This window comes from Geotrypetes seraphini, chromosome 10 (genome assembly GCF_902459505.1).
Source record: "Geotrypetes seraphini chromosome 10, aGeoSer1.1, whole genome shotgun sequence".
In the NCBI taxonomy this organism is placed as follows: Eukaryota; Metazoa; Chordata; class Amphibia; order Gymnophiona; family Dermophiidae; genus Geotrypetes; species Geotrypetes seraphini.
This window is the reverse complement of record NC_047093.1, coordinates 64,989,949-65,002,934: the sequence shown is the minus strand read 5'-3', so window position 1 is coordinate 65,002,934 and position 12,986 is coordinate 64,989,949. Positions and strand designations below refer to the sequence as shown.

General features: G+C 44.0%; 1 protein-coding gene across 2 annotated transcripts in view; it reads left to right on the top strand.

Annotated features, from left to right (window-relative positions):
• The window catches only part of C5 (complement C5), a 149,154-nt gene that overhangs the window by 95,507 nt on the left and 40,661 nt on the right, over positions 1 to 12,986 (top strand). For both annotated transcript variants that reach the window (XR_004540904.1, XM_033961430.1), the window contains exons 25-27: positions 1,620 to 1,695; positions 4,624 to 4,783; positions 7,066 to 7,161. Coding sequence is in view for 1 of the 2 variants with exons in the window: in XM_033961430.1 (XP_033817321.1) it covers positions 1,620 to 1,695; positions 4,624 to 4,783; positions 7,066 to 7,161 (332 nt within the window). In the remaining variant the exon portion in view is untranslated. The remainder of the gene's footprint in view (positions 1 to 1,619; positions 1,696 to 4,623; positions 4,784 to 7,065; positions 7,162 to 12,986) is intronic.

Sequence of the window (12,986 nt, the reverse complement as noted above, 5' to 3'; positions counted from 1 at the left end):
TCTGATTCTAACTATTTCCAGATGTTGCCTCGGGATTTCTTCTTAGTGTTCCTTCAAGTTTAAAATGTATAAAATATTAGAAATTAAGTACACACCATTTTTTCACATATCTTTCATACATCCATCATTCGTTCATTCGTTCGGGGCCCCTTTCATTCACAACACGATATATTACATTCATACTTAATACATATTATATCTGTTTGGAATATGGAGTCTAATATGCTCTTCCTAACTGGCCTAAGCACATCTGTTGTCAATTAAAATCACGAGAGGCTCAAGGCGGGAAAAAAATCTCAGAGAGAGCGTAAACTCGCAGGCCTTGAGCATGCGCAGATGCTCAAGGCCCAGCAAAGAAGAGGAGGCAGATCTTCGGGCACCGGCACCAATGCACAGGACATGCCGGTGCCGGTGGCCAGATGGAAGTAAGAAGCCTGTTCGGGTTGGTCTGGGGGATTTCAGATCACAGCGTGGGGGGGGGGGTGCTGGATCGCAGGGGGGAGGGTGCCGGATCATGCGGGGGGGCCTTTGGGGGGGTTCAATGCCGGTTCTCGGAGGGAGGGGGTAGAGCAGCGTCGCTGGCCTCGGAGATGGGGGTGGGTGGGAACCTATCAAGCGAGTTTCCCTTAGTTCCTATGGGGAAACTCACTTTGATATACGAGTATTTCGGTTTATGAGCATGCTTCTGGAACGAATTATGCTCGTAAACCAAGGTACCACTGTATATCCTGATTTCCTCTGTGGTCTGGCTTAATAGAAAAGTACATAAGGAGAATATTATTATGCTTTTCCTTAATATTAATCTGTAGTGTGTTTTTCTGGCCTTGGCTACATCCATATTCAGATTTTTATTCACCAACTTTTTGTAAGCTTCCATTGGGCGTGGCCTTAACTAACACATATGTTTGTATCTAACTAGAGTTATCCAGAACCATATGAAAAGCAGGCGCTTTTGTAGAAAAACTCCACAAAATACTGCACCATCATGTCCTACACTGTCCATTCCATTAACGTACCACAAATATCTCCCCCTACAGTCCACGAGCCACTCTTCAATAGTGAAGAGACTGAATGAATTATTTGCTTCAGTCTGTACAGAAGATGTAAGAGGTCTACCTGAACTGGAAATGGTTTTCAAGGATGATGATAATGCAGAGGATCTGAAAGAAATCTCGGTGAACTTGGAAGACATACTAAGCCAAATTGACAAGTTAAAGAGTGATAAATCACCTGGACTGGATGGTATACATCCCAGGGTACTGAAAGAACTCAAACATGAAATTGCAGATCTGCTGTTAGTGATCGGTAACTTGTCACTAAAATTGTCTGTAGTACCTGAAGATTAGAGGGTGGCCAATGTTAATGCCGGTTTTTTTAAAAAGGGTTCTTGGGGAGATTTGGAAAATTAGAGACTAGTAAGCCTGACTTAAGGGCTGGGCAAAATAGTGGAAAAGTTATAAAAAAATAAAATTGTGGAACATGTAGACAAACATAATTTAATGGCTCAGAGTCAGCATTTAGATCGTCACCCTGAATAACTGATCTTTCTTTACCTTAATAAATCATTATTTACAGTAAAACTTCACATTTTTTTTTCTTCTTGGCACCATGTTCTTTAGGGATCGTAAGTATCCTGTCTTTTAGGAACAAAGACTTCTCCTACAGCATGTGGAATGATAACATACCCAATACCTGGTGAGTGCAAAGGGAATGGCACAAGACTGACTTCTAACTGCAGCAGCATTAATTTATGCTTTATTTGTATGTTATGAGATGCTTGGGAAGAGTTCTAAAAGAAACCCTGTGTCTTAAAATCACCTTTTAGATCCAGAATTAAAAGACCTGAGCAAAATAAACTATTAAAAATTAAACCTGCAATAAAAGGTAGTGCAAAGGCTCTCATATCTATTTGGGTCACGCAAAAACTGCACCATTTATCTCTGTTAAAATATGATTCTCTTGTGCTGTTATAAAAATCTGCAGGTTTCAGTTTTTACAAGATAAAAACCTGGGTAAACCCCAACAGTGGTTTGAAAAAGAAATTGAAATTTGGCAAGTTGCAGAGCCCAGGTGCTTGCCCAGGTCTTAGCTCTGGCTCTAAGGGGCAAATTCTGTAAAGGACGCCTAAAAGTTAGGTGTCATTTAGATGTCCGGGAGCACGACTCTCAGCGCAGTTCTATTATGCATAGATGCACAATAGAGAATCACACTCAGCAGCGCCAAGCAAATTTAAGCGTGTCTGTTCAGTACTCCCCTGAAGTTCATGGGGGTTGCGTTCCCGGAGCACCCACGAACTTTGAAAAACCGCGAATATTAGATGCGGTTTAGGAGCGGGGATCAGAGGCAGGAGAGGGCTGCAGGGGTAGCGGCGGGTGCTGCTAGTCCCAATGCGGGTAGTGGTGTTTGCGGATTGGGGGGTCGGAGAAGCTCTGAATGGCTGGACAGGGCTGCAGTTCATGCGGGAAGAGCTGCAGGGGCAGTAATGAGGGGGAGGGGGGTCAGAGGATGCGCACAGTGGGGTCCCGGAAGAGGCGGTCAGAAAAAAACGCGAATGACTGAGTCCGCAAATCACAAACCGTGAATCCGTGGGGGTATACTGTATATACTTAGACGTCCTTTATAGAATCACCTTTTAGGCATTGCAAAGATGTTCTGACAATGTCTATAATGTTATCGCATTGTGGCGCTATGACATCATTAGAACAGTGATTTTTATTATTTTTTTACATTAAAATTGTATGCAGTAAAATGGCACAACCATTATATTTTATCTAATTATCTTTTAATTATTTACATACCACTTATATCCTAAGTGGTATATATATTCAGCTACTTTATCATATTTCCCTTCAGTCCTGGTGGGCTCAAACTCTTATCTAGTGTATCTGGGGCAATGAGAGGATTAAGTGACTTGCCCAGGGTCACAAGGAGCAGTGAGGGATTTGAACCCACAACTTTAGGGTGCTAAGGCTGTAGCTCTAACCACTGTGCCACACACTCAGCCATTAAACCACATGTCAATTTAAAAGCCAAGCTTATATCCTCTTGATTCACAAGCAGTCATTTCTCTAGGATAAATATCAAATATATACCTTCAACACTTGTCCAGTTTCTCTTCTATTTTCCAAAAAAAACTCCTTTGGCCTCTATGTACCTCAATCAAAGCACATGAAAATATATTTATATATTGCATACCAAAGCTTTTGTTTTTTGGTATGCTGGAGGTGTCTAGATATATTTATTTATTTATTTAATTCATTTTCTATCCTGTTGTCCCCAAAGAGCTCAGAACAGCTTACAGGTTAAATAGTGGTATGGGTTTTGGTTTTTGGGTGTAAGAATACTCCAGTTTGATATTAAGGTTAAAAGATATTTAATAATGCATTACTCAAACGAAACACATGAACAAATGTATTGCATATTAAACCTCATTCCCAAAGTTTGAGAAAATAAGAAGAGAAACCCTGTTCACAACAGCTGTGGTTCAGAGCAAGTGGACTTTTACATGTGCAGGGGTTAAGTTGTGGAATAGCCTGGTTGGTCAAATCCGAAAATGTAGAGATAAGAGCTCATTTAGGAAAATGCTGAAAAAACACAATTATTTGTAGATGCATTTCTTTGAGAAATTGATTTTATGTAAACATTGAATCTGTTTGTTTTGTTCTAACCTTGTTCTAAATTTTATAATATTTTATGTATGTAACTATTTGTAAACCGTTTTGGAATAAATTCTAAAAATAAATAAATAAAATCATTAATATGCAGCTAGATAGCAGATTGTCACAAAAAAAAAATAGGGAATATGTGCTGGGGTACCTGACCATACTAGGGATTTGAATCCATGATTTGTAGAAGATGGAATAAGTATCTTTAACTACTGAGCCACAGGACTTTCTGTTTAGGCAGGGGTTCCTATTTTTTTTTTAGTGACAATCTGCATATTAACGATTGTCAAGATTGTGCATCAGATATATTCACTTGCTCTGAACCACAGCTGTTGTGAGTAAGGTTTCCATTCTTACTTTCTTAAACTTTGGGAATGAGGTTTTGTATGCAATATATTTTTTCATGTGCTTTGCTTGAGTAATGCATTATTAAGTGCCTTTTTTACCTTAATATCAAACTGGAGTATTCTTTACCCCCAAAAAATAAAACCCATTCCACCATATCTGGATGCCTCCAGTATGTCTAACCCATGCCTACCTTGCGCCTACCTAGCATACAACTCACACCCAACAGTAGACCTGGTTTTGTAACGCCTGCATTTTAGACGAGATTGTAGATGCGTTAGGACACTGAGCGGCATGCGATTCTGTAAATGGACATCCACATTAAAACCACACCCACGCCTATCACATTAGGTGCAGTTTTTTCCGATGGGCGTCTATGAAATTCTGGATGCTTATTTTGTGAATTGTGCACAGCCTTTAGACGTCTAACTTTCAATTATTGCTTGTTAAAGTCATTAATTGGGCTTATTATTCAATTTATTTGGATGCCTAAGTGGTTGGACATCCACAATGTGGACGCCTAACTTTACAGAATTTGCCCCTAAATGTTTAGCCCTCAAGCATCCTTTGAACAATCTGATCCATACGTGGTATCTTCCTAATGTAATTTCAGGTTAACAGCATTTGCCTTAAGAATTTTTGGACAAGTTCACAGATATGTTCCGCTGGATGAAATGGCCGTCTGTAACTCCATGCTCTGGTTGATTGATGGCTGTCAGATGGCAGATGGGTCTTTCATAGAGCATTCCAGTTATAACCCAGTAAAGCTACAGGTAGGATACCTAATCTAAATCATTCAACACCCTCCCCCAGATTATGTATCTAATCTAATCTAATTTTTAATTTGTGAATAGGTTCAAGGTGATTTACAAAGGTTAAGAGCCCATACAATACACAGGGAGCTTGCAATAGAAAGACTTTACTGCTAGGGATACAACCAAAGGGCCTTGACATTATCTGCTGGTGCTAACGATTACAAACTATGTAATGAAGAACAAGTACTAGTTAAGCAGAGTAGACAGTTTAAGATTGTAATTGAATTTTTGGTCCTAATGGTTTCTGGTATAGATTGCCAAAGTTAGGTGCTCAGTTTTGGGTGTAGATTGCAGATCAGCACACATAGTAATTGGCTAAGTTAGCAGTAACAATCAATAATTAATGTCGACAAGCACTTAATTGGCAGTAATTAGGGTGGATCAGTCCTATGCTTTATTCTATAACATGGGTGCCTACATTTCATAGCATGCAGCCCTAAAAGGGGTGTGGCCATGGGAGGAGCATGGGTGGATCAGGGGTGCTCCCAGAATTTAGACAAGATGTTATAGAACAGTGTTCTTCAACCACCGGTACTGGTCCACAGGGGCAGCACGTGCATCAGGCCCAAAACAGTATTCTTCAACCGCCGGTCCATAGTGCGATCGATGCGGCGTTATCTTCGAGCCAGCCCCCTCTTCCTCATTGATTCAGTGCACAAAGCCACAGGCAGTGGCTCATACGCGCGTCCTGCGCCTGAACCGGAAGCCTTCTCTCCGACGTTGCAACGTCAGAGGGAAGGCTTCCAGATGAGGCATGGGACGCGCAAGGAGCTGCTGCCCACAGCTTTGTGCACTGCATCAGTGAGGAAGAGGGAGCTGGCCTGAAGATAATACCGGGACGGCATAAAATGGCCAGGCCGGAGCAGGCCAGAAGGTAAGCATAGCATGGAGGGAGGGAGACAACAAAGGTAGGGGAGAATGATTTTATTTTTGAATTTAGTGATTGAATTATGTCAATTTTGAGAATTTACATCTGCTGTCAGTGTGCTTTGTGTAGTTTAATTTTGTGGTTAATCATTATGTGTTGTTAAAAAGATTATATTGTGCATCTGTGAAAAATGAATAGAAATAATAGTGTTACAATTAGTACTATTATGGGGGCGGGATCTGGGGTGGAGATTGGATAGAGATGGGTGGGGTCTGGCCCACAACTTAGCCCAGTGTTCTTCAACTGCTGGTCCACGGACCGATGCCAGTCCACAGAATAATTCTTTTATTTCTGCCGGTCCATAGGTATAAAAAGGTTGAAAAACACTGTTATAGAATACTTACATTTCTGTGCCTAAGTTCCATTAGCTGGGTGCAAGCATTTATACAAGCCTTTGGCAGCGTAAATGCTTGAGCCCAAAGATAGGTACAAAATGTGCACTAAGCTAATATTCTATAAAGGCTGTTTTGCACAGAGGGGAGAATTCTATAAATGGTGTCTACGTTAGATGCCACTAGACACCCTTATCGGCGAAACCTAGCGATGCCTAACTGAATTGTGCATGCAACTAAATTTTCTTATTTGGCTTGATAATTGACCACATCATTAAAAAAAAAACCCAATTAAAAAAATTATATAAAAAAAAAAGATTAAGGTTGCGCACAGAATTCCGCATGGTACCTAGTGATGCCTAAGTCGAGGCACCTAACGAAGCCTACCTGAAAAGTAGATGTGTTTAGGGGCGGAGAGTAGATGTGGTATGACTTAGGTGTCATTAGGTGTCTGTGTTAGGTGCTGGTAAATTAGGCCAGGAAAACTCTGGCCTAATATACTGGTGCCTACCACTAGGATGCCTAGCAATGCCTACGCCCACTAGGCGATAGATTGACAACTACATTGAGTAGCACCTAGAACAGTGGTTCCCAAACCTGTCCTGGGGGACCCCCAGCCAGTCAGGTTTTCAAGATATCCCTAATGAATATGCATGAGAGAGATTTGCATACCTGTCACTTCCATTATATGCAGATCTCTCTCATGCATATTCATTAAGGATATATTGAAAACCTGACTGGCTGGGGGTCCCCCAGGACAGGTTTGGGAGCCACCGACCTAGAAGTTAGGTGCCATTAGGTATTTATAGAATCAGGCCAGAGTGCCCTTTAGAGCATACTGGCTTAGCACAGATCATCCCGATACCTAACTCTGGGTGTCATTTATTGAATCTACCTGTGTGTGTGTACAGTATATGCTTGTATTTTCCATGCCCCTGTAAATCAGACATTAGAGACTGTTTCTTTAAATTATCTTTTAGGGTACATTGCCAACAAAAGCCAATGAGAAAGCATTATACCTGGCAGCATTTGTTCTGATTGGGTTTCACAAGGCTTATCACATGTGCCCTACAGTGGTAAGTAATGCATCAGTATTATGATGTTTGAGGTTCCTGTGTGTATACGAGGGGTTACTTTTCCTTCCCTTTGCTCTGACACTTCAGTAAATACAGGATCCCCATCTGAATGATTTCCTTTCCTGCCCTCCTCCCCATGTAGTGTTTACACATTATAAATGCCAGCATTCAGCAAACAGCCCCCACCTCTTCCAGTAATAGACACTATATGGAAGGATGAGTCCACATTCTGGTAGAGTGCTTAGGGTTCATTTAGAAACTCCTCTGTTAACAGCGCTAAATGCAATACCAAAATATAGGGTTACCATATGTCTGGGGAAACCCAGACATGTCCTCTTTTCAGAGGACTGTCCAGGTGTCTGGATGGGTTTCTAAAAATTGTGGAATCTGTCTGATTTTGGCAGGGCCGGCTTACAAAGAATCCAGTAGCTCTCCTCCTCTTACCCCTTCGGTGCTGCATTTCTATTTTCTTCAGGCTGCCAGCAGCTTAGTGACAGTGAGCCTACTGCCATCAGCCTGCCCCGGAAGCCATCTCTCTGCAGCGACTTCCTGTTCTCACAGAGGTAGGAACCTGAAGTGAGGCGACTTCCAGGTCAGGCCAACGGCAGCAGGCTCACGTCACTGAGCTGCTGGCGGCCCAAATAAAATTGAATTGTTGCGCCGATGAGGGCCACCGGTTTCTTTGTAAGCTGGTCCTGTCAAAATAGCTTCTGGGGAGATGGGCCAGGGATGTGGCGAGGGTGGATCTGGAGGTAGGGTGGGGTGGGGTCATGTGTTCTCTTTTTTCAGGTCAAAAATATGGTAACCCAACCAAAATAGTACATGGAGTGCAGTCAGATACTAAATTTAAAGCAGCTGTGTTAACTGGTTCATAGACAACCCCGCGAAAGACAAAGGCGCGGGTCGACAACTGAGCGCAAGATGGAGGTGCGCGCTGCAGAAAATTACAGTTTTTAGGGGCTCCAACGGGGGGTTTTTGTTGGGGAGCCCCCCCAGTTTACTTAATAGAGATCGCACCGGTGTTGTGGGGGGTTTGGGGTGTTGTAACCCTCCATATTTTACTGTAAACTTAACTTTTTCCCTAAAAACAGGGAAAAAGTGAAGTTTTCAGTAAAATGTGGGGGGTTACAACCCCCCACACCCCCCACAATGCCCCCACAACGTGGCGCGATCTCTATTAAGTAAAGTGGGGGGGTTTCCCCCTCACGCCCCCCCGTTATAGCCATAAAAACAGTAATTTTCTGCGGCGCGCACCTCCACACTGCGCTCAATTGTCTGCGCGCGTCTTTGTCTCGGCGCGCTTTTGACCTGACACCGTGTTAACCTTATATGTTTTTCTATCCTGTATTGTAGTTCTTCCCTTTTTTCCTTCATGTTCTAGTTCATTTTCCCTCCAGGGAAAGTAATTTTATGTAATTGTTGCTCTGTAATTTATATATTTGTATTGTTTTTACCTGTATTTTATATATACAGTACTTTATTTATACAGTATTTTATATATACAGTACAAAATTCATTGATAGGCGATTATATCAAATTTTAATAAAATTTGAAACTTCAAAAAGTGTTTTATTTCTTTAAAAATCAGGGAGGAAGGAGAGATTTTCAGCTGGCTTCGGGCTGTGCAGTAACTGCCTGATGCCGGTGATCATACTAGATATTCAGTGCTGGGCCGTATCCAATGCCTGGCACTGAATATCTGGTTTCATTTTTGACCTTGGCAACTTAACCGGTTAAGCAAATGTTCAGCGCTAATCAGTTAAGTGCTTAGCAGTCAAAAGATAGACCACATAACTAGCAGGCCTATGTTAGTCAGTGGCGTACCTAGGGTATGTGGCACCCGGGGCCCATCATTTTTTGACACCCCCCCCCCCATGTAAAAAAATATTTTTTGTAATGACCATGAAACGGAATAAATGGTCAGAATAGAAACAGGCAGTGAAAATTTTCTTATATTCCAAACATAACATAACATAAATTATGTCTGAATTGTCATGACATCAGAAGTACATATGGAGTAGTTGCAGGTGATGCTTTGGGACAGTTCTGATTGTGTTAGTTCGGTTTTATGTGTTTTTTTGAATAGAAGGGTTTTTATTTCTTTTTGAAGGTTTTGCAGTCTGTGGTCGATGTCAATTGGTTGTAGAGTTGGGGGTCGAGTGTTGCAGCTCGAATGGCTAGGAGGTTGTCGAACAGTTTTTTTCTTTTGACGTTTTTGGTTGGAGGGTGTGTGAATGGTGCGTGAGTTCTCCTATGTCTGTTTGAGGTGGATTGAATTATTTAGCTGAAGAAATTAGTTACCCCCTCATCCCACACACATTAATTCTCTTCCATTTTTGTTCCCATTCTAAAAAACACTGATAAGTTCCCAGAAAAAAAATACATTAAAATAAGAAGTGAAAACAAAGGCCCCTACAGATGAGAACATAACATAAGAATAGCCTAACTGGGTCAGACCAATGGTCCATCATGCCCAGTAGCCCATTCTCATGGTAGCCAATCCAGGACACTAATACCTGGTCAAAACCCAAAGAGTAGCAACATTCCATGCTACCGATCTAGGGCAAGCAGATACTTTCCCCATGTCTTAATAACAGATTATGGACTTTTCCTCCAGGAATTTGTCCAAATCTTTCTTAAAACCAGCTACACTATCTGCTTTTACCATAACTTCTAGCCACTTCATTTTTAAAGTTTAGATCTTTCCTTTCAAACAGAGACCTTGCTAGATGTCAAATACAGCACAAGGTAACTTCACATGCACTTAGCTGTGCAGGAAATGTGAATCTCCTCATACACCCACCATATAGTGCAAAAATGTGCAAAGGTCTGTTTTTTTCTTTCGATCACTATATAGCCTAATGCCACACAAGCAGCGCTGTTACAAACATATTCTGTAGGTCAATGCTAAGGATAACAAAGTTTCCTTCCTTGGACCAGAAGGAGATAAACCACTGGAAGAGATCCCAAAACAACACCCAAAGACCCACTCAGTGTGTGAACCAGTTGAGTGGAGTGGACTAACTGGGGGGGTGGAAATGGGACCGGAGTTTGCTCAGCAGAATTTCCCAGACCACCTCTTCCTCTCAACACATTGACACGCTGCCACCATCACCACTAGGAACACCTCACTGGGTAGGCCAGCTATGCTATAAACTTTATAAAACACATTATTATATTTTCTTATAAAGCACATATTTTAACTGAACTCTCTGACATCCTCAGCCTTTCCATTCACAAAAATAGAAGGAAGAAAAGTTCCCATTTCCTGCTGTCTCATGTCCCCGGCCTATACAATATTTTTTTTCTGCAAACCCTTCAAAAGTCTGACCAAATCCTCATTTCACTTGCATTATAAAGTACTGAGGATGCCATCTCTCCCCAATCCCAGGTCCTAAAGTCTAAGACAGTAGCACAAACTAATGCTGCCAGATTCAGGAAAAAAAATTTCGATTCGATTCAGCCTATTGAATTGGTTTTTCAATTCGATTTTCCTGCCCAGTTGGGTGATTTTTTTCAAAACTCCTGGTGGGTTTTATAGCTTTTTCACCCCCTTTGGCTTCTCCTAACCACACTGGCGCTGTGGTGTAAATAAAATAAAGAAACAAAAAGGACTTTTCCTCTCTCTGTTAAATCCTAGCTCACGTTTGCAGTCCAATACCAGCTCTGGCAGGATACACATTTCAAATCTGACATATTATAATCACAAAACAGAAAATAAAATTAATTTTTCTACCTTTTGTTGTCTGGTTATATTTCAAATCTTGTTGGTCCAAGGCTCTGGTTTTCTTCTGATAACTTGCTTGCCAGGGTCTCCTTCTTTCTGCATGCTAACCATCCATCTGCCAACTCTGTCCTCCCTTTCCATTTCCCTTCCCTTCCCAGGAAGTCTGGTATCTTTCCTTTTTTTCATCTCCCTCCACAGATCCACCTTTTCTTAACTACCCTTTCATCCGGCATCTCTCCCTCCTTCCCCACCACCCCAGAGTCCACCATCTCTCCCTTTCTTTTCCTAATTACCCTCCTATCCAGTATCTCTATCCCTCCACACCATCCCTTGTGTCCAATTTATCTCCCTTTCTGTTCCTTCCCTCCCTAAATCCCATGGTCCATTATCTTTCTCCCTCTCCTCTATTTTCAGACCCATTATTTCTTCCCCCCCCAAAGTTTGGCATATGCACGTCTCTTTGAACACCCCCTTCCCTCCGTGTACTTCTAAATCATGGTCCCCCCCCAAAGGCCTGTCCCCCCTTAAAGGTCTGCCTGTCCCCCCTTGAAGGCCTGCACCCCCCTTGAAGGCCTGTCCCATCCCCTTGTAGGCCTGTCCCCCCCTTGAAGGCCTGCACCCCCTTGAAGGTCTGCACCCCCCCCCCCGAAGGCCTGCACCCCCCCGAAGGCCTGTCCCTCCCTTGAAGGCCTGTCCCACCCCCTTGTAGCTTGTCCCTCCCTTGAAGGCCTGCACCCCCTTGAAGGTCTGCACCCCCCCGAAGGCCTGCACCCCCCCCTTGAAGGCCTGCACTCCCTTGAAGGTCTGCACCCCCCCGAAGGCCTGCACCCCCCCAAAGGCCTGCACCCCCCGATGGCCTGTCCCACCCCCTTGTAGGCCTGTCCCACCCCCTTGTAGGCCTGTCCCCCCCTTGAAGGCCTGCCTGCCTTTCCCCCCTTGAAGGCCTGTCCCTCCCCCCTTGAAGGCCTGCACCCCCTTGAAGGTCTGCACCCCCCCAAAGGCCTACCCCCCCCCGAAGGCCTGCACCCCCGATGGCCTGTCCCACCCCCTTGTAGGCCTGTCCCAACCCCTTGTAGGCCTGTCCCCCCTTTGAAGGTCTGCCTGCCCCCCCTTGAAGGCCTGCTTGCCCCCCCTGAAGGCCTGTCCCTCCCCCTTGAAGGCCTGCACCCCTTGAAGGTCTGCACCCCCCCCGAAGGCCTGTCCCCCTTGAAGGCCTGCCTGCCTGCCTGTCACCCCCTCCCCCTTGAAAGCCTGCCTGCCTGCCCGCCCACCCCGACCCACCCCGAAGGACCGCTCGCCCCCCTGGCCTCCCTGCACCACCTATGAAGCAGCCGCAGCAGGATCGCGAAGTCAGCGATCCCTGCGCTGCTTAGGCGCTGCTTCCTGCGCCGCGGTCCCGCCCCTCCTCTGATGTCAGAGGCAAGGCCGGGAGCACCCCCTCAGGGCTGGCACCCGGGGCGCACCGCCCCCCCGCCTCCCCTTGGTACGCCACTGATTGACGCCTAACCAGCTAAGTCGCATGATATAGCTGGTTAGCTGTCTCAGAGAGAGAAAGAAATAATGGTTACTGTGGATGGGCAGACTAGGTGGGCCATTTGGCCTTTATCTGCCGTCATGTTTCTATTGAATTCAAGAGGGCCTGGGATAGGCACATGGAATTTCAGAGAGAGAAAGAGATAATGGTTACTGTGGATGGGCAGACTAGGTGGGCCATTTGGCTTTTATCTGCCATCATGTTTCTATTGAATTCAAGAGGGCCTGGGATAGGCACATGGAATCTCAGAGAGAGAAAGAGATAATGGTTACTGTGGATGGGCAGACTAGATGGGCCATTTGCCATCATGTTCTATTGAATTCAAGAGGGCCTGGGGATAGGTACATGGAATCTCTCAGAGAGAGAAAGAGATAATGGTTACTGTGGATGGGCAGACCAGATGGGCCATTTGGCCTTTATCTGCCGTCATGTTTCTATGTTAGTGGCTAGCTGCTAACTGAGGATATTTAGCAGGAGATAACCGGTTATTTACCGCTGAGTATCCACAGTTAGGTGCTAAAATGCTTTTTAACCAGCCAGGAGCCATTCCTGGCCAGTTAAATA